General features: G+C 33.8%; 1 protein-coding gene across 1 annotated transcript in view; it reads right to left on the bottom strand.

Moving 5' to 3' along the window:
* smarca2 (SWI/SNF related, matrix associated, actin dependent regulator of chromatin, subfamily a, member 2) overlaps positions 1–21,214 on the bottom strand; it is a 98,482-nt gene that overhangs the window by 24,693 nt on the left and 52,575 nt on the right. The window contains exons 21-28 of the mRNA XM_059338211.1: positions 19,902–20,006; positions 17,887–17,973; positions 17,385–17,431; positions 14,010–14,176; positions 8,611–8,774; positions 6,993–7,220; positions 4,755–4,832; positions 1,486–1,704 (exon numbers count right to left, since the gene is read on the bottom strand). Coding sequence (XP_059194194.1) covers positions 1,486–1,704; positions 4,755–4,832; positions 6,993–7,220; positions 8,611–8,774; positions 14,010–14,176; positions 17,385–17,431; positions 17,887–17,973; positions 19,902–20,006 — 1,095 coding nt within the window. The remainder of the gene's footprint in view (positions 1–1,485; positions 1,705–4,754; positions 4,833–6,992; positions 7,221–8,610; positions 8,775–14,009; positions 14,177–17,384; positions 17,432–17,886; positions 17,974–19,901; positions 20,007–21,214) is intronic.

The raw sequence follows: 21,214 nt of genomic DNA, 5'->3' as shown, positions 1-21,214 counted from the left end.
TTCCTCAAAGTAACCACCCTTTGCTTACTAGAATATAAGACATGTTTTCAGTTATTTCACACTTTTTTGTTAAGTACATAATTCCACATGTGTTCATTAATAGTTTTGATGAACTTACAATGTCAATAGTCATGAAAATAAAGGAAAAACATTGAATGAGAAGGTGTGTCCAAACTTTTGGCCTGTACTGTATTTAACAATCTACATGTGAAATTTAATTTATGTACATGGAGATTTACATGTCTAATTACAATACGAAAGTAACTCTGATGAGAGAAAGCGGTAAGAACATCTGGGCGACGATCTTAAAAGTACATCTGTATTTTATTTTGTTTTTTTAGATTATATTTTATTGGAGAAATAACGTAACAAACAAGGTGACATAAGGGACAAATACACTACATCTACATCTGTATTTTTACTGTACTGTATTTTATTGTGAAGGACAGAAGTACGGTCCGGGTGTGTTGATAACGATGGTTGATAACGGTGATATTTATTTGGCTTACCCAAAAACATCCAATCTCCCCTGTAAAACTCCATTGTTTTATTGTTTTCCAGCGAGGAGATCCAAGTGTCTGATTTGGGATACAGTTAGCACACGGCTAATTCACCAGCGTTAGCGTCCTTTTTGAGTCCCCCTCTTCACCCCCTCTTGTCTTTTCAGTTTTACTGGTTTCAAGCTTCCGTTTGCCAGCACTTCAGAGCAAATGACACCCTGTGGATATTCTGTGTTGTTTTTTTGTCATGCACGAAAAGCCATACTTCAAGAAGTGGGGCTGATATTTACGGAGCCTAGCCGGAGCTTTTCTTTGCAGCCATCGCTCCATTTTTCCAGCATCAGTTACAGCTAGTTATATACAGATAGTTATAGCTAGCTGCTAGCAAACTGCAGCTGCGGTAAAGCAACAACATGCCAGTTTTTTTTTCTTTTTGTTTACTTATTTTTTCTGCTGGCTCACTGAACAGAATCTCACAGTTCAGATCAGACAAACTCAGTTGATACGACAAATTTTGGACAAATAATGAAGCAGACAACAACTAAAACGTCTCTCTGTCTGAAATTATGTAATTTAATATTAATTTTGTGCATCTACATTTTTTTCCAAAATGATTTGGCGACCCCCAGAAATCATCTTGTGACCCCAGTTGCGAATGGCTGACATACACAGTTTAAACAACATACGGTTTGAAAGATAAGAAGTAAGACTTTAGTTACACACCATTGAATTAATTTGAAGCACATGATAATTGCCATGATAATTTATATTAGTAGTTAATGTGAAATTTTGATAGAATCTTAGTCAAACGGTGTCTGATATGGGATACAGTTACGCTACTATATTTAAGTACAATTTTGAGGTAATTTTCTTGAATATTTCCATTTTAAGCGACTTTATACTGCTTCTATAGGTTAAAAAACAGGTTCATGTCAAAGGAAAAAAGACTAAATGTCACAGATTGATGTGTGAACTCAGACTTTACCCGCAGCCACTGTTTTTCAGTCATCGTGTCGCTGTAGTCGACGTCGCGGCGACATCGTGATCCTCGGCCGAACAACTTCTCCACCTCCTCTTCATAAGTGAGCCGCTCCACCTCAGCCTCGTCTTTGATGATCCAGGAGGGCAACTCGTCCTCCTCCATCAGGCGGGGCTTGCGCTTCGGGTTCCTGGCGTCCTCACGGCGCCGGTCCATGTCCATGCGCTGGAGACAAGACCAGAACAGACCAGACCAGACGAGAGAAGAGAAGAGAAGAGAAGAGAAGAGAAGAGAAGAGAAGAGAAGAGAAGAGAAGAGAAGAGAAGAGAAGAGAAGAGAAGAGAGGTCAGTGGGGCAGCAGACGGGGACACAATTCTCAGCTCCTTAAGACTTTAATGTTTCAGAGAGACAGATTTGTTTTCTTTTTATGTTAAACCACACATGGAGGCCTTAAAATGGATCCATACTGGAACCAAATGGTTTAACCGCAGTCTAGTAGGTTTTTAATTGACAATCAGATCTTGTAATTGATATCACCACCACATATACAGGAGCATGTAGGTCAGTGATATGACACTTATTTCTATATGTATTGATTATGTAATTTTAATGCTCAAAAATCTTAGATTTATTTGATCTTTTTAGTAATTCTGTGTATTTTTTGGTCATTTTGTGTCTTTTTTTTCTTTTTTAAGTAATTTAGGGATTTTTCAGTCATTTTTGTGTCTTTTTTTTAATTCTGTGTCTTTTTTTGGTCATTTTGTTTCTTATTTTTTTTAAGTAATTTAGGTTTTTTTCTGTCATTTTGTGTCTTTTTTGTAATAATTTTGTGTCTTTTTTGGTCATTTTGTGTCTTTTTTTAAATAATTTTGTGTCTTTTTTGGTAATTCTGTGTCTTTTTTTAAATAATTTTGTGTCTTTTTTGGTAATTCTGTGTATTTTTTGGTCATTTTGTGTCTTTTTTTAAACAATTTTGTGTCTTTTTTGGTCATTTTGTGTCTTTTTTTTAATAATTTTGTGTCTTTTTTGGTCATTCTGTGTATTTTTTGGTCATTTTGTGTCTTTTTATAAATAATTTTGTGTCTTTTTTGGTAATTCTGTGTATTTTTTGGTCATTTTGTGTCTTTTTTTTGTAATTTTGTGTCTTTCTTGGTCATTTTTATACTGCCCCAGCGGCCCCCCAGGTAATTTCAGTTTGAGGCCCCTGGTTTAAACGCTGCTACCCGATGCTTGAATTTCCCTCGGGAATAAATAAAGTATCTATCTAAGATCCTCACAATTCCTTGTTTACAATCTTCTATCCACTATGTGACAGGGGCCAGGGGATTATGTCACCTTATTTAATCCGTGAGCAGAGACTACTGTCATGTTTACTAGAGTTGGCTTTATTTCCAGTTTCCTGTAGTTTTCCAGTCCCCTCTGGTGTGTTTGCATCCATTCAATCACTGTGATGGACAACTGGGAATGAAGCGAGCAAAGGTTTTGCAGGGAAGGTGGCTTTGTGAGATGAATGTTAATAGAACAGATAAGACGCTCTTGCTGCCCGAACATGTAGTTATTTTGGACATGTGTCAACTGTATATATATTAGGGTTGTCAAAAGTATCAATACTCAAAAAAGTAACGATACTAAAACGTTGTATCCGGATATAATACTCATTTTCAAAAGTATCGAGTATCTGAAGCTTGTTATCATAGTTGCAGTTTCTTTTTGCACAATTGTTTTTATTAAAAACATTCATCCTGAGGTTCTGTTAATTCTTTTTTTTTTTTTTAATTTTATTTTATTAATTTCTGTTGGTCATCATATTAGGTACCAGGAAGTACATCAGAAGAACAGAATAAAAAAATAAAAAAATAGCAATTTCAGAATTTCATCAATATCAGTTTCATAGTATTTCATCAAAATCAAAGTTACTTCAGAATTTCACCTGTTTTATAATGTTCAATGCTGTTAATTCTGTTAATTTTTACATGTTGCATTTTTCTTTTTAATCAAAATATTTCTGTTAAATTTTGGGGTCTTTGTTTTTATCCTCGCGGTATCGAAAATGGTATCGAGTATTGAATATTTTCTTGAGTATCTGTATCGAGTTGAACATTTTAGTATCGTGACAACCCTAATACATATGAATACTTTTTCTTCTGTTTTTAGCTGTTTTATCCTTTTTTAAGTAGACTGTTATGATTTTAACCTGAAGCACTTTGAGATTTCCTTTAATGTAAAGTGCATTCAAATAAAATGTATTATTATTTTATTATTAAGCATTATGCATCTGATTCTGAATTTCAGCTGGTGTTTAGCAAACTAGTGGTTGAAAAATATAATGTGTTATTTCCACTTTTTGAATTGAATTACTGACATAAATAAACTTTTCTATGATATTCTAATTTATCGACATGCACCTGTATTTAATGCACCTTTTACAAATTACAAACTTGCTTCCATATGCTCAAAAATATTTGATATTTTGCACCTTGTCACGATGAAATTAGTCAATACAAAGCTGGATGAAACACAAAAATGTACCATTGAAGCTTAAAACTGTGTCGTGCCAAGTATTTAAATACAAACATTACACATCTGATTGTGGACACAAAATGACCAAAAAATAGATGTAAAAAGTACTAAAAAAAGACACAAAATGACCAAAAATAGATGTAAAATTAACTTAAAAAAGACACAAAATGACCAATATTAGATGCAAAAATGACTAAAAAAGACACAAAATGACCAAAAATACAGTCATTTTCCATGTTTTTTTTTTATAATAACCAAAATCATTATCAAGAAAACCATGGAAAATGTCTAGATATCAGCTCTTAAATTAAACTCTTATCAGCTATTTTTGTTGTTATCATTATATTTGTCCAAACAAATGTACCTTTAGTTGTACCAGGCATTAAAATGAATAAGAAATTGAAGAATTGTGAACTTCAGCTGGTGTTTAGAAAACTAGTGGTTGAAAAACAAGATGCAGAGCAACATTTCAAACAGAGTTGTGAAGTAAAAGTGACATGTGACTTTTGTATTCAAGGCAATTCAGTCATTCACGACACAAGAAGACACATCAGGGTGAATGTAGCTGTCGACGCCTGAACAAATGATGACGTCTAACCTGAATAACGGTTTCTGCATGATGGACAACCTGTAATTATTTTGCATGTGGATGTAAGAAAAACCAGCTTTTTCTCCTTTACAACTGGTCATTTCAGAGTTCTACTCTGCAATTTAAATGTTGATTAGATTTGACAAAAACATTTGCTTTTTCTCACCATGAAAAGCTCAAATTCGTCTTCATTGCGGGCGATCATCTGGTTCAGAGTTTCGTCATCCGGTATCTCGTCTTCTTCCTGAAGTTAGATTCATAAAAAAAACATGAAAAGACAGAAACCACAAAGGCTCAGTTAAAAAAAATAAAAATGAATTGGTCACCTATGGCATACAGATTACATCAAATTCCAATTAAACAGCTGAGATCACATTACAAGAACATGTGATATGATAAAGGAAGGATGTTAACTGGCTGATTGTATCGAAGGAGCTGTGTCTGCTAGCCTGGGTATACCCAGACTGCCTTGCGCGCTCGAATTTAATTTCGAACCTCCATCCAGTCTGGAAACTAGAGAGAGATCTTAGCCCTGTTTTAGGGATCCAATCACAGAGCGGGGAGGGACGGCAAGACGATGACGCGTACTACTCGACACTTGGAAACTTTCCGGATCCAACATGGCTGCTGCAGACGCGAAACTCTCTTTAGCTGTAGATGGTGTTTTAAATAGTTTAGAGCGAAAGTTGAAAGGCGAAAGGTCTCTCGGCGGCTCCGCTGAGATCACCGGCGTTATGGTAGCGGGGCTATTAGCATCGCTAGCGGCTATTAGCGTCACTAGCGGCTATTAGCGCCGTTAGCGGCTAATAGCTAATAGCCGCTAACGGCTAATAAATAAATAATCTTGCAGAAAGCGAGAACTGGAGAAGCAAAGCAGCAGCAACACTCTCTCACAGACACACACACAACAAACATCCATCTCTGTTGCTCTACTACGTCATCTGGTATAACTGATCTGATTGGCTAAGAGCTACCTACAGACGCTTTGATAGACATTCTAAGCGCCCAATAAACGGCTCCGGAGGATCGTAAACCACACCTCCTCTACGGAGAAATGCATTGAAGGTGTCCAGACCTAATCTCCAATGAGATTTGGTCTGGTGTTAGCCAGGCTAGGTGTCTGCAGTAATTCAATCAAATCCAGCATGCAGATTTTAACTCGAGGGGATAGAATCTATTTATACAGTCATTACAGAAAATATCTGATTCAGCACAAACACCTTTATGAATAATAAAACGCAGAAAACTCATTGAATGCAACACTTTCCACAGCGCCTGTGTAATGTATGATGTCGTTTTTAGACTCAATGACAGATTTTGTCATCTCATCCCAATTTCTTTACCCACTCACGAATACAACACGAGAGGAAAACAACTTATAAAGGCAAAGAAACGGAAAGTGAAATGTACAAGTCTTAGCGTGAGCATTAAAGGCCCACAGACTTAGAATGAGCTTGAGAGGACGATAAAAGAGTTTCTGAGCATCTCTGTCTATCTTTAAAAAGAGATTCAAACAAAAACTACTGTTGAAATATGTGTAGCTCAGCCTGGGTCGCTGTGTTTTGTTCTGCTGTACCAGTGTCTGATGTGTTTTTGTCATTGTGTTTAAACTTTATACTCTTACCGTATTTCCTCAGATAGTAGCCGGGGTTTCTATTAATAAAAATCAGTTTGGGACCCGGCTAATAATAGGGGCAGGCTATTATTTGAAGGAGGCTTTTATTAAAAAAAGAAAATCAGAGCAGCTCTGACCGGCACTTTTTAGAGTGTTTTACACAGAACATTGTAGCCAGTTACCTGGATGTCGGCCATATTGGAAGTACTGGGATGTAAACAAACAATGAACAGCTGAATGTTCATTTGAAGCAGGATTTAAAATGTCTAAACTACTAAAAAGCCCAGAAGAACGTGTGTAAACGGCTGGACTTTACAGAGAATGACTGGGACAGCAGGAGAAACAACCATATTAACCTACAGTACTAACTCGTGTGGCCAAACTTCTAAATACAGGTGTTGTGTTGAAATCTGTTACCGTCAAATGATGCTTCCTGAATGGTGTTCTCCGTTTTATTTACTAAAAACTGTTTTTATACCCGGTTACTAAATGAGGCCGGTCATTAATAGGGGCCCGGCTTTAAATTGAGGAAATCCGTTATGTATCCACTTTTTGGGTTAGGTATAGGAATCAGGTAGAAATAGGAATTATCATTTTAATTTTTTTCATAATATTTTGTATTGTTATTTTGATGTTCTGGGTTCCCGTTTATAAGCTACTGATAGCTTTTGGGGTTAGCCTTTTTACAAGATCATGTTTTGCTGTATATTATGATTTGAAACTTTAATTTGGATTTTAAAATGATTTTATAATTAAATAAATAAATGAAATGATAAGCTGAGAGTGTACCTCGTTCTGCTCCTCGGTCTCCAGGATGGCCTGCAGGAAGGCTCGGCGCTCGTGGCTGGAGGACTTCTGGTCGAACATTCCCGCCTGGATCACTTTCTGATCCACGTTGAGTTTGTATTTGGCGGCTGCCAGGATTTTCTCCTCCACGCTGTTGACGGTGCAGAGACGGAGCACGCGCACCTCGTTCTGCTGCCCGATGCGGTGAGCCCGGTCCTGAGCCTGGAGGTCCTGGAATCAGACCAAGAAAGAGAAATATGAGATTATTTCAATTTCCTCAACCAGTATAAAAGAGGAAACATAAAACATCCTGAGTGAATACAGTCATGGAGAAAATGATTAGACCCTTGTTTTCTTCAGTTTATTGTTCATTTTAATGCCTGGTACAACTAAAGGTTCATTTGTTTGGACAAATATAATGATAACAAGCTGATAAGAGTTTAACTAAGAGCTGATATCTGGACATTTTCCATGGTTTTCCTGGTAATGATTTTGGTTATTATCAAGAAAACCATGGAAAATTACTATATATTTTTTTCATTTTGTCTTTTTTTAGTAATTTTTGCATCTATTTTTGGTAATTTTGTGTCTTTTTTAGTCATTTTTACATCTATTTTCGGTCATTTTGTGTCTTTTAAATCTATTTTTGGTCATTTTGTGTCTTTTTTAGTCATTTTTGGTCATTTTGTGTCATTTTTACATCTATTTTTGGTCATTTTGCGTCTTTCTTAGTCATTTTTGGTCATTTTGTGTCATTTTTACATCTATTTTTGGTCATTTTGCGTCTTTCTTAGTCATTTTTGGTCATTTTGTGTCATTTTTAAATCAATTTTTTTCATTTTGTGTCTTTTTTTAGTCATTTTTACATCTATTTTTGGTCATTTTGTGTCTTTTTTAGTCATTTTTGCATTTATTTTTGGTCATTTTGTGTCATTTTTAAATCTATTGTTGGTCATTTTGTGTCATTTCAAATCTTTTTTATCATTTTGTGTCTTTTTTAGTCATTTTTACATCTATTATTGGTCATTTTGTGCCTTTTTTAGTCATTTTTACATCTATTTTTGGTAATTTTGTGTCTTTTTAAATCATTTTTACATCTATTTTTGGTCATTTTGTGTCTTTTTTAGTAATTTTTGCATTTATTTTTGGTCAATTTGTATCATTTTTAAATCTATTTTTGGTCATTTTGTGTCTTTTTTAGTAATTTTTGCATTTATTTTTGGTCAATTTGTATCATTTTTAAATCTATTTTTGGTCATTTTGTGTCTTTTTTAGTAATTTTTACATCTACAGTCATGGAAACATTCTTGATAATAATCAAAATCATTATGAATAAAACCATGTTAAATGTCTAGATATCAGCTCTTAAATTAAACTCTTACCAGCTATTTTTGTTGTTATCATTATATTTGTCAAAACAAATGTACCTTTAGTTGTACCAGGCATTAAAATTAACAAGAACCTGAAGAAAACAATTTGGTCTTATTCATTTTTTAATGACTATAATATAGCAATACTATGCTCTATCGTTTTCACCCATCTCCACTGAACACTTTGTATGATGTGTGTGATCACAGGTGTCTTTACAGGTGATAATGATAAGATCTTGTGATTCTCATACCTGGTGAGGGTTCCAGTCACTGTCAAAGATAACCACAGTGTCTGCAGCCTGCAGGTTGAGTCCGAGGCCTCCGGCTCTGGTGCTGAGCAGGAAGATGAAGTACTGAGATCCTTCCTCATTAAACTTCTTCAGCAGAGCTGCTCGGTCCTCAGCCTTGGTGGTCCCTGAAACACCAAAACACAATCGTTTTGAAATGAATGAGTCTTTTCAGTGAACTTTAAAATAAAGGGCTTGAACTCATTTGTGTTCTTCTGATCTAAAGCGCACTGAAAGTCAAAATGTCACCAATTAAACTGTTTCTGAGGTGTCTGAAAGGACGTAGTGGCTCCAATTAAGCAGGGTTTTTAGTGATTTTTGCGTCTAATTTTGGTAATTTTGTGTCCTTTTTAGTCATTTTTACATCTATTTTTGGTGATTTTGTGTCTTTTTTGTAGTCATTTTTGCATCTATTTTTGGTCATTTTGTGTCTTTTTTAGTCATTTTTGCATCTATTTTTGGTCATTTTGTGTCTTTTTTAGTCATTTTTGCATCTATTTATGGTCATTTTGTGTCTTTTTAGTCATTTTTACATCTATTTTGGGTCATTCTGTGTCTTTTTAGTCATTTTTGCATCTATTTTTTCATTTTCACACATTTTTTTTCAATTTCTGTCTTTTTTTAGTCATTTTTACACCTAGTTTTGGTTATTTTGTGTCTTTTTAGTAATTTTTACATCCATTTTGGTCATTTTGTGTCTTTTTTAGTCATTTTTACATCCATTTTTGGTGATTTTGTGTCTTTTTTAGTCATTTTTGCATCTATTTATGGTGATTTTGTCTCTTTTTTAGTCATTTTTGCATCTATTTTTGGTCATTTTGTGTCTTTTTAGTCATTTTTACCTCTATTCTTGGTCATTTTGTGTCTTTTTTAGTCATTTTTATATCTATTTTTGGCCATTTTGTACCTTTTTAGTCATCTTTGCATCTATTTTTGGTCATTTTGTGTGTTTTTAGTCATTTTTACATCTACATCTCATTAAACTTCTTGAGCAGAGCTGCTCGGTCCTCAGCCTTGGTGGTTCCTGAAACACCAAAGCACAATCATATTGAAATGAATCAGTCTTTCAAGTGAACTTTAAAAAAAAGGGCTTGAACTCATTTGTGTTCTTCTGATCTAAAGCGTGCTGAAAGTCAAAATGTCACCCGTACACTGTGGCTCATCTCTGACCAATTAAACTATTTCTGAGGTGTCTGAAAGGACATGTAGTGGCTCCAATTAAGCAGGGTTTAAAGTGAGATAAAACCCTCCAACAAGCACTTACAAATCTGATATTATGTTTCCAAATTATGCTAACGAAGGAGGTCCACAGCTGCATATCAGAGACCTTTCATTTAGTCCTTTCATTTAGTTTGTGTGAGTGCTGAACGGATGGTGTAAAAGATGATTATAAAAATGATTCCCTAATTTATTTTATTCTTTGGTTGTAGACCCAAATACTCATTAAGTCTCTTTATTAATTGAAATGTTTTTATCTCAAACTGAAAGTGTTTGTCTGACTGTGTGTCTGACACTTCCAGCCTTTTATAAGCTTCTCTCAAAGTGCTGAATTAGTGCCAGAAACACACATAACACACTAAACTGTGAGTTACTGCAAGGTGGTGTGAGGCTGCATGGTTTTTTTTTTCACTGCTGGCAAAACACAAAACACGCCTCATCTGTAGCAGTCAAGGAGAAGACACATTGACATTGCAAAATGTGATTCCTTTTTTTTTTAAAAAGCACAAAAAAGTGAACATAATAACAATAAGATGTCCTTGGTGAAGTCAGGCCTGTTTCCAGACTTAGTGGCTAATAGGATTTGTGGTCTTGTTTGAGAGTCTGAGTGCGGGGGATCGTGCTGAGCGCCACCTCAGACATGAAGAATAATAATCTGTCACACTGAGTCAACTTAAATTAGAAATAAAGAAAGATCTTTCTAATACACCCGACTCATGAAGGGATAAAAGGACCACAAGAGGACACATCGTATTATAATCATGTGTTGCAGTTGGATAAAGAAAAGTTTATTTCTGTAGAAAGTTTGATAATAAAGCTGCACATTATGGACCAAAAATCCTACAATACACAATAAACAGTCATGGAAAAAATGATTTCTTGTTTATTTAATGCCTGGTACAACTAAAGGTATTTTGTTTGGACAAATATAATGAGAACAACAAAAATAGCTGATAAGAGTTTAATTTAAGGGCTGATATCTAGACATTTTTCATGGTTTTCTTGATATTGATTTTGATTATTATCAAGAATGTTTCCATGACTGTAGATGTAAAAATGACTGAAAAGACACAAAATGACAAAAAAAATAGACGTAAAAATGACTAAAAAGACACAAATTACCAAAAATAGATGTATAAATGGCTAAAAAGACACAAAATTACCAAAAATAGATGTAAAAATGACTAAAAAGACACAAAATTACCAAAATTTTGACGCAAAAATGACTAAAAAGACACAAAATTACCAAAAATAGATGCAAAAATGACAAAAAAAGACACAAAATGACCAAAAATAGATGTAAAAATGACAAAAAAAAAGATACAAAATGACCAACAATAGATGTGAAAATGACTAAAAAAGACACAAAATGACCAAAAATAGATGCAAAATTGACTAAAAAAAGACACAAAATGACCAAAAATATATGTAAAAATGACAAAAAAAAGACACAAAATGATCAAAAACAGATGTTAAATTGACAAAAAAAGACACAAAATGACCAAAAATAGATGTAAAAAGTAATAAAAAAAGACACAAAATGACCAAAATTAGATGCAAAAATGACTTAAAAAAGACACAAAATGACCAAAAATAGTAATTTTCCATGGTTTTCTTGATAATAACCAAAATCATCATCAAGACAATAAAACCATGTTAAATGTCTTGATATCAGCTCTTAAATTAAACTCTTATCAGCTATTTTGGTTGTTATCATTATATTTGTCCAAACAAATGTACCTTTAGTTGCACCAGGCATTAAAATGAATAAGAAATTGAAGAAAACAAAGGTGGTCTAATAATTTTTTCCATGACTGTATATCTTGTTTTTGTGGCCTAAATGTTAAGTTGTGTGATGTCACGGGATCCTTTATTAAAACAGACTGTGATCAAATGTACAGCTGCAAACATGAAAAAATACTGCAAAATAAATAGGTTATATATTAAAAAATAGGCCTATTTTTGAGAATGCTCAGTTTGTTTTCAACAATAAATGTTTGTAGCTGTTTTAAATGTAATTATGTTTAAACATTCTGTTTACTAACTTGCAGACAGACAAAGAAATGTAGACGAGACACAGAAACTTTGTTTGATAATGAAGCCGACTTTAAGGGCAGAGGGTGAACAGATTGGAAGAATCCTCGAGGCAAATTTGTGATTTGTGATATTAGACTGTATTAATTAATTGGCTTCACTTCACTCGGCTACATTGTGACTCATGAAACTGAAGTGCTGCAGCAGAGATAGGCCAGGAGACACATATATATATATATATATATATATATATATATTAGGGGTGTGCCATATCGTATTGTTCACAATAATATCAGTATTTTTTTTATGGTTAAAAAAAATGCATATCATGATATTGGCAACGTTCCTACTTCTTGATGTAGTGGTTAAAGTTGTTTTAATCACAAAAACATACTTACTCCCTCTCGCTAAACACATGCAGCTTTCAAAATAAGAGCGCAGTGTGTTAAGAGAATCCACCACAGAATTTACAAGACGACTGTCAAAATAAGATGCCTTAAATAAAACATACAAGAACCTTTATTCTCCTTCACAAAATTTTATTAAAATATGCCCCAGGAACCCCTAAATGGTTATTTTTATTATTTGCTCATAAGTCAAGAGTCAAGAGTAAACGTTTTTGTATTTGGCAACTGTTGAGATTTGCACTTCAAACTACATTTTAGTTTTTTAATTACTTATACAGACAAAAAAAAAATCATATTTTCTATGTCTTTTTAAGTATTTCCGAATATCGTTATCGAAAAAAATAGCCTGCAATATCGTGATATTCTTCTAGGGCCATATCGCCCACCCCTAATATATATATATTAACCTTTTTATGTAATAAGCTCTATTTTGATGGGTTTATTATACACTCTGGCACTCCAGTTATTTAAGTACAAAAAAGTCCCATTGTGAATGAATATATTGTCATTGTAAATTAGAAAACGGCTTCCCGGCACCTCGAGTACTTCTGCGTTAGAGATAAGAGGTTTATGTTGTCGGTAAAACAAACACAGTCCACTTTCAGCTGTACAGTGATGTTATGGATTTCACTTTCTACTCTCACAAATGATCTCTGGCTGAGTACAAACACAAGACACAGAGAGAAGAGCACTTAAACCTGAGACTGAGGTAAAGAAAATTCAGCAGAGGTCAGGAGAGAAAGGATCAGATTTGGCCTTATTTTAGCCAATAAGTACAACACAAAGAAAGTACTTATTGGCTGAATCAGCCCCTACAGGTACATCTCAAACAATAAGAATAGGGTGGAAAAAGTTCAATATTTTTTGTCAATAATTTCAGAAAGTGAAACTCATACATTATATAGAGTCATTACTATCATTCATTCTTGTAATTTTGATGATTCTAGCTTAGAGATAATGAAAACACTATGTAATGAATCTATATAATGTATGAGTTTCACTTTCTGAAATGATTCACAAAAAAAATTGAACTTTTTCATGATGTTTAATTTTCTGAGATGTACCTGTAAAAAAAGACACAAATTGACCCAAAAAAGACACAAAATGACCCCAAAAAGACACAAAATGACCAAAAATAGATGCAAAAATGACCCAAAAAGACACAAAGATGACCAAAAAAGACACAAAATGACCAAAAATAGATGCAAAAATGACCCAAAAAGGCACAAAAATGACCAAAAAAGATGCAAAATGACCAAAAATAGATGCAAAAATGAGCCAAAAAGACACAAAAATGACCAAAAAAGACACAAAATGACCCAAAATAGATGCAAAAATGACCCCAAAAGACACAAAAATGACCAAAAAAGACGTAAAATGACCAAAAATAGATGCAAAAATGACCCAAAAAGACACAAAAATGACCAAAAAAAAGACATAAATTTACCAAAAGCGACACAAAATACCAACTGTGGACTCACATATTTAACTTCTGATCAATATTCTAATTTTCAGAGATACTGAGTTTTGTGTTTTCATGATCTCTAAGCCAGAATCATCAAAATTACAAGAAAAACAGGCTTGTTTATGGCTCCTTTATAACATGTATAATTCTTTCTAACATTTTAAACATTATTGAGAGGTAATCACATGTAGATTTGATGATGATAGAATTGTAAAACATGAGTAGAGGTGTGAGCTTACCGTCCAGACGTAAATACTGAAAGTTGCGGTAGCTGAAGTAGTCCTCCATGATGGTCATGAGGGTGGTCATCTGGCAGAAGAGCAGCACTCGGTGGTTGGTGGCCTGCAGCTTCGGCAGGATACGATCCAGGAGCTCAAACTTCCCCGAAGCTCGATACAGATCAAGCCTGAGTGGAGACAAAACATGGAAGATAAGGCAAGTTCATTTGTTTTGCACCTTTCAACAACAGATTTTTTTAAATTTTTATGTCAAATATCAAAGGAGTAAAAGTTTCAGTGCAGTAAAGGCAGGGGCAAACAGAAAAGTCTTTAGTCTTGATTTGTTTTCTGGGAGTTTGGTGATCATTATTTTTATTTTTTTTAAGTATATTTTGAATGCAGGACTTTTATTTATAACTGAGTATTTCTAAGCTGAAGTAGTCAGTAGAATTAAAGAAAATAATACAATATAAAAGATCTGAATACTTCTTCCACCACTGGTTCTAAATTGTTAAAAAAGTATTTTATCAAGAACAAAAGAGGGCTGTTCTTTACAAATCAACACACAATGCAGCCCTTCAAAGTCTAACGGCAGTAACTACGCAAAAGGTAAAACTGAGAAAAAATGCTTTAAAGTTTTTAACGCGTTTTAACAGACTTATTTCTGCATTGATGATGTAATTTTAATCCTCAAAAAGCATGATGATTTTATGACCTTTAACCCCAAAAACGTAGCTACTGCATTCCCGTAAAAGGTTCTAATAGTAATGCAGAAAAAATGATTGATTTTGTTATCAGTGTATTTAAAGTGTTTAACAACTCTTTTCAAAGATGTGCGTATTTTAGACTTAATATCATAAAGAAATGTTATATTTTAGTCTTAATATAGTTTTATCTCACTTTTTTACTTCATCACTATCTAGATAATAATTTACCTTTCAAATAAACTTATAATTTATATTATTTACTCATGTTTAAATTAGTATATATATCCAAAACAGATCGTGGTAAGTGCAATTACTGCTTGGATTTGAGTTGGAGTCTGTGTTTTTTGATATAATTATTTCTCTGAAATAAAGCAAAATTGAAATCCAAAACTTTGTCACAAGACAAAACAGACATCAAGGAGTTCATTTTTAGTTATAACTCAATTTTGACTAAAAAGAGAGCTTGTGTGAGTTGTGCTGAGGGTGTGTGGGTTTTTATGTGAGCACACACTACAGTAATTACGGTACGACTTTATTGAGCTTTTACAGAAAGCCAAAGGGAGACTGAATAAAAAGACTTTGACAAGGACTATGCACACAATGCAGAAACTAAATGTCAATCCATTCCTTGGTGACTGTGTGCATTCTGTTCAGAAAAGAGAAAAACGCATGAATAGATGTGAGAGAAAGGCTGGTTTTCTATGAACGTCGTGACAGGATGTTCACAACAATAAAGACAATAGTATTGACGATAATAACTTCTGCTGTTACAGATTGCTGTCTTTTCTTTATGCCACAACCATAAAGGTAACACAAAGGCAGCATTTACCCCACCATCGATCTGACCCCTCCTGTTCAGCATTTATGAGCAGTAAAAACTGTTTTATCAAGTTGGAAGCAGATTTCTGTTCATTAATGCATTTAAACAGAACTATAACTTCTTCTTGTATATGTGGTGTTTATGTGTATATGTGTATATGTGGTGAATATGGCATAGCTTGTCTACCTGCACTCTTCAATTAATTTGTAATTGATTTTTTTTGTAATTGTTTGTTTGTTTTTCTGCGTTTTGTTTTGTTTTTTAACTGTAATTATATACAGTACAGGCCAAAAGTTTGGACACACCTTCTCATTCAATGCGTTTCCTTTATTTTCATGACTATTTACATTGTAAATTCATCAAAACTATTAATGAACACATGTGGAATTATGTACTTAACAAAAAAGTGTGAAATAACTGAGAACATGTCTTATATTCTAGTAAGCAAAGGGTGGTTACTTTGAGGAATCTAAAATACAAGACATGTCTTCAGTTATTTCACACTTTGTTAACCACATAATTCCATATGTGTTCATTCATAGTTTTGATGAATCTACAATGTAAATAGTGATGAAAATAAAGGAAACGCATTGAATGAGAAGGTGTGTCCAAACTTTTGGCTTGTACTGTATATACATTGTGAAGCACATTGAGTCTGCCTTGTGCATGAAATGCGCTGTATAAATAAAGTTGAATTTAATTCTTTATGTGAAGGCTGGTTGTTAAACAGATAATTTCGTAAAATAAAGTTGCAATAATATAAACTTTCTACCTGTGGCAATCAAACTGTATAACTCCTCCCATTATTTCTGCAGGGAGGAAAACTAATATATCGGACTGAATAATATTTACATCATTTGCAAAACCATTTTTCAACACCCAGACTATGTTATGGTCATTTTCATGTGCAATATATCTGTAAATTACATTCTGCCATGTCATCTGCACCAAGGTTATTATAGTTAACGAAAACTAACGAAATAACAAAAACTAGAGATGAAATAAAAATAAAAAAGATAACTAACTGAAATTGTATTTTGTGGTTACAAAACTAACTTAAACTAACTAAAATTATAGTGAAAATGTCCTTCGTTTTCATCTTTGTGAACTTTTTTTCGTACGTAAACCTTTTTGGTTGATATGAAATCTATTTCATCTGTCTGGTTTTATGACTTAATAAACTTATTGGGACTGAGATGGATCAGACAAAGGAAATAAAGGTTTAAACACTTATTGTGACTTTTTTGAATCTGACACCCAATAAATACCCCATTACAAAAAAAACTAAAACTAATAAAAACTAAACTAAAACTAAGCATTTACACAAAAAAATAAAAAATAATTAAAACTAGCAAACTCACTCTAAAAACTCCTTAAAACTAACTGAATTTGAAGACAAAAAAATCACAACGAAATTCAAACTAAAACTAATGAAAAACCCAAAACTATTATAACCTTGATCTGCACTTTACTCCTTTAACACTTAAAAAAAAAAATATATATATATATATATATATATATATATATATATTTATATTATATATTGTAATTGTTATCTGCTTTTTCATAGTTTTTCTTATATTATCCTATATTGTGGTTATTTTTGTAATTGATTTTGTAACTTTGGAGCAATTTGGAACCAGAATTTCCTTCGGGATTAATAAAGTTTTATCTTATCTTATCTTAAATGTGTCTTCATAGGACAAAGTAGAACTGTTATAATAATATAATCGTTATAATTGTAATAATAAACACTAAATGATGTACTTTGTTTTATACTATATAACTTTCTTTTGAAATGTTATATGGTGCTTTTCAGTGCTAAATGTGGGAGGTAACTTTATTTATATGTTATGTTGACTGACTTACCCACTGATGACGCCGTTTGGAAAGCCCAAGTGCTCTGCAAAAGATTCCTACAGGAGAAAACATTAAGTGGTTGAAACAAGCAGAAACCATCAAACTAACACCCACATATGTTTAAACTTGGCCATCCTGAGAATAGACTTCCAGACGAGTCTCCGAGCTGCGTTTAAAATTAAAAGGCAGGAACTTTGGGGTTTTCTAAATTAAATTAAATATGTACATTAACTAGCAGGGCTTGTTTAAAAGTTATAACATTACCATAAAGAGAGAGAAACTATTCCAGAGGGAACTGTATGGGCAAAAAGTTTTACTTTAATTAAATGACAAATAACACTGAAAATTAAACCTATTTCACTGAAGGTAATGAAGCTGCACTTGGCTGATAATCACAGTGAATGAATGACAGACATGCACAAGTGGAGACTCGTGTTATATTATCCACTTCCAGTATTCACACGTGTTTTTAACAGCCAGTGTCAGTGATGTCGGTGTTGTCAGCTCTCACCTCAATGTGCTGGAACATGTACGGGTGGTTGCAGATCTTCTTCAGCTGCATGATGGTGTTCATCAGGGTCTTTGCCCCTCCTTTGCCCTGGGAAAATTAAAACGTGGGGAAAAGACATTAACCCTTAATAGGGCACTCATTGAAATACTTGCAAATTCCAAATTTCAACCCTAGAGATTATTGGAGGATATTACATACTGTCAGAATGTGTAAAAAAAACCATACGGACCCGGGGGAGGGGGGTAATATTTTTTTTAAGTTACAAATTTATGAGAAAAAAAAAAACTAAATTTAATGGTAAAAAAAAGTTACAAATTTATGAGAAAAAAAAAATCTCAAATTAACAGTAAAAAAGTTACAAATTTGTGAGAAAAAAAAATTTCAAATTTGTGACCAAAAATCTCAAATTAATGGTAAAAAAAAGTTACAAATTTGTGAGAAAAAAAATCTCAAATTAATGGTAAAAAAAAGTAACAAATTTGTGAGAAAAAAAAATCTCAAATTTGTGACCAAAAATATCAAATTAATGGTAAAAAAAAGTTACAAATTTATGAGAAAAAAAATCTCAAATTTGTGACCAAAAATCTCAAATTAATGGTAAAAAAAAAGTTACAAATTTATGAGAAAAAAAATCTCAAATTTGTGACCAAAAATCTCAAATTAATGGTAAAAAAAAGTTACAAATTTGTGAGAAAAAAAATCTCAAATTAATGGTAAAAAAAAAGTTACAAATTTGTGAGAAAAAAATCTCAAATTTGTGACCAAAGAATCTCAAATTAATGGTAAAAAAGTAACAAATTTATGAGAAAAAAAATCTCAAATTTGTGACCAAAGAATCTCAAATTAATGGTAAAAAAGTAACAAATTTATGAGAAAAAAAATCTCAAATTTGTGACCAAAGAATCTCAAATTAATGGTAAAAAAGTTACAAATTTATGAGAAAAAAAATCTCAAATTTGTGACCAAAAAATCTCAAATTAATGGTAAAAAAAAAAGTTACAAATTTATGAGAAAAAAAATTTCAAATTTGTGACCAAAAATTTAAAATTAATGGTAAAAAAAGTTACAAATTTGTGAGAAAAAAAAATCTCAAATTAATGGTAAAAAAAAGTTACAAATTTGTGAGAAAAAAATCTCAAATTTGTGACCAAAACTCTCAAATTAATGGTAAAAAAGTTACAAATTTGTGACCAAAGAATCTCAAATTAATGGTAAAAAAAAGTTACAAATTTATGAGAAAAAAATCGCAAATTTGTGACCAAAGAATCTCAAATTAATGGTAAAAAAAAGTTACAAATTTGTGACCAAAGAATCTCAAATTAATGGTAAAAAAAGTTACAAATTTATGAGAAAAAAATCGCAAATTTGTGACCAAAGAATCTCAAATTATTGGTAAAAAAGTTACAAATTTGTGACCAAAGAATCTCAAATTAATGGTAAAAAAAGTTACAAATTTGTGACCAAAGAATCTCAAATTAATGGTAAAAAAAAGTTACAAATTTATGAGAAAAAAAAATCTCAAATTTGTGACCAAAAAATCTCAAGTAAATGGTCAAAAATTTGAAAGATTAAAGTGGCAATTTTTTTTTTTTCACTTTTTTCTCGGAAATCTGCAACTTTTTTCACACAGATTTGCCACTCTAAATCTCTTAAATCTGCAACTTTTTTTTCTTGTCAATTTGCCACTTTAATCTAGTAAATTTGCAACTTTTTCTCTCTAAATATTACCCCCGAACAAAACAGATTTTGAGTCATGTAATCCTGTTTTTTTCCCAAACTGTGCAGCCTGCGAGCCCAGGTAGTTTAGAAAACAACAAACCCTGCACTGAAAACTAAAGGTGAAAGTGAAGGTGCAGCTTCAGAAGTTGAATAATCTTAAACAGAAGCACAAAGCAGCAACAACACCAATTATGCAACAAAATCCAGTGACCTTGTGATGTGAAACAGCAGGAAGCTGTAAATATTAAATATGACTGAGCTGGACAGTGAAACCTGGCGGCTCTCAGCTCGTTTACCTTCTTGTCTTTCTCGGAGCCGTCGGTGAGGAGGATTCCTCGCTGCATGTGGCGATACAAAACCTTCTGGATGGCCGACATGTCACATTTCACCACGTACTCCACCTGGAGACAACAACAACAACAACAGGGACAAGGCATTAGAGAAACAGGTGGAGGAGACGAGGAGAGGAGAGGAGAGGAGAGGAGGAGGTGCAGGAGACAAGGAGAGGAGAGGAGCAAAGGAAAGATTTGAGGAGGGAAAGGGGAGGAAAGAGATGAAGAAAGGAACGTAGAGGAGAGGAACGAGGATGACAAAGAGGAGATGAGGAGGAGACAAGGACGTGGAGGAGAGGAGAGGAGGTGGAGGAGAGGAGATGAGGAAAGGAGCAGGAGGAGGAGGAGGAGGTAGAGGAGAGGAGGAGGCGGAGGAGACAAGGAGAGGAGATGAGAGGAGCAAAAAGGAGAGGAAAGAGATGAAGAAAAGTAGCAAGAAAGGAGTAGGAGAAAAAAGGAGCATAGAGGAGAGGAAAGAGGATGACAAAAGAGGAGGAGCAAAGATAAGAAGGGAGGAGAAATAAGAGGAGGAGGAGGAGGGGGACTTGCTAGTCAAACAGGAGGTGGAGAAGTGTGGAAAGGGGCAGAGGAGGACAAGAGGAGAGGAGAGGAGAGGATAGGAGACAAGGAGAGGAAAGAGATGAAGAAAGGAGCAAGAGAGGAGCATAGAGGAGAGGAAAGATAAGAGGAGAGGAGAGGAGAGGAGAGGAGAGGAGAGGAGAGGAGAGGAGAGGAGAGGAGAGGAGAGGAGAGGAGAGGAGAGGAGGTGTTGGAGAAGAGGAGAGGAGATGAGGAGAGGAGCAGGAGGAAGAGGAGACAAGGAGAGGAGATGAGAGGAGCAAAGGAAATATTAGAGGAGGAAAAAGGAGAGGAAAGAGATGAAGAAAGGAGCAAGAAAGGAGCATAGAGGAGAGGAAAGCGGATGATAAAAGTGAAGAGGGGGAGGAGACAAGGACGTGGAGAGGAGAGGAGAGGAGAGGATGAATTATAAGTCAAACAGGAGGTGGAGAAGTGTGCAAAGGGGCAGAAGAGGAGGAGAGGAGAGGAGAAGCGAGGAGCTCGTACACAACAAAGCTCCCATAATATTCATACATAATAAAAATCTTTACAGTATGAAAGTAATTTCTCCCATAAACACGTTGAAGTTATTTAAAAGCGTCTTTATGGTTCTGTGGTAGAAATCGATTGATCTTCACAGTTCAGAGTGTTTTCTGCTGCTGAATTCTCTTTAAAGCATCTTTACGTATGCAACCGTCGACCAGCTGCGCTATATATTA

The sequence above is a fragment of the Centropristis striata genome, chromosome 7, assembly GCF_030273125.1.
Source record: "Centropristis striata isolate RG_2023a ecotype Rhode Island chromosome 7, C.striata_1.0, whole genome shotgun sequence".
NCBI lineage: Eukaryota > Metazoa > Chordata > Actinopteri > Perciformes > Serranidae > Centropristis > Centropristis striata.
This window is presented reverse-complemented; position numbering and strand designations above follow the sequence as displayed.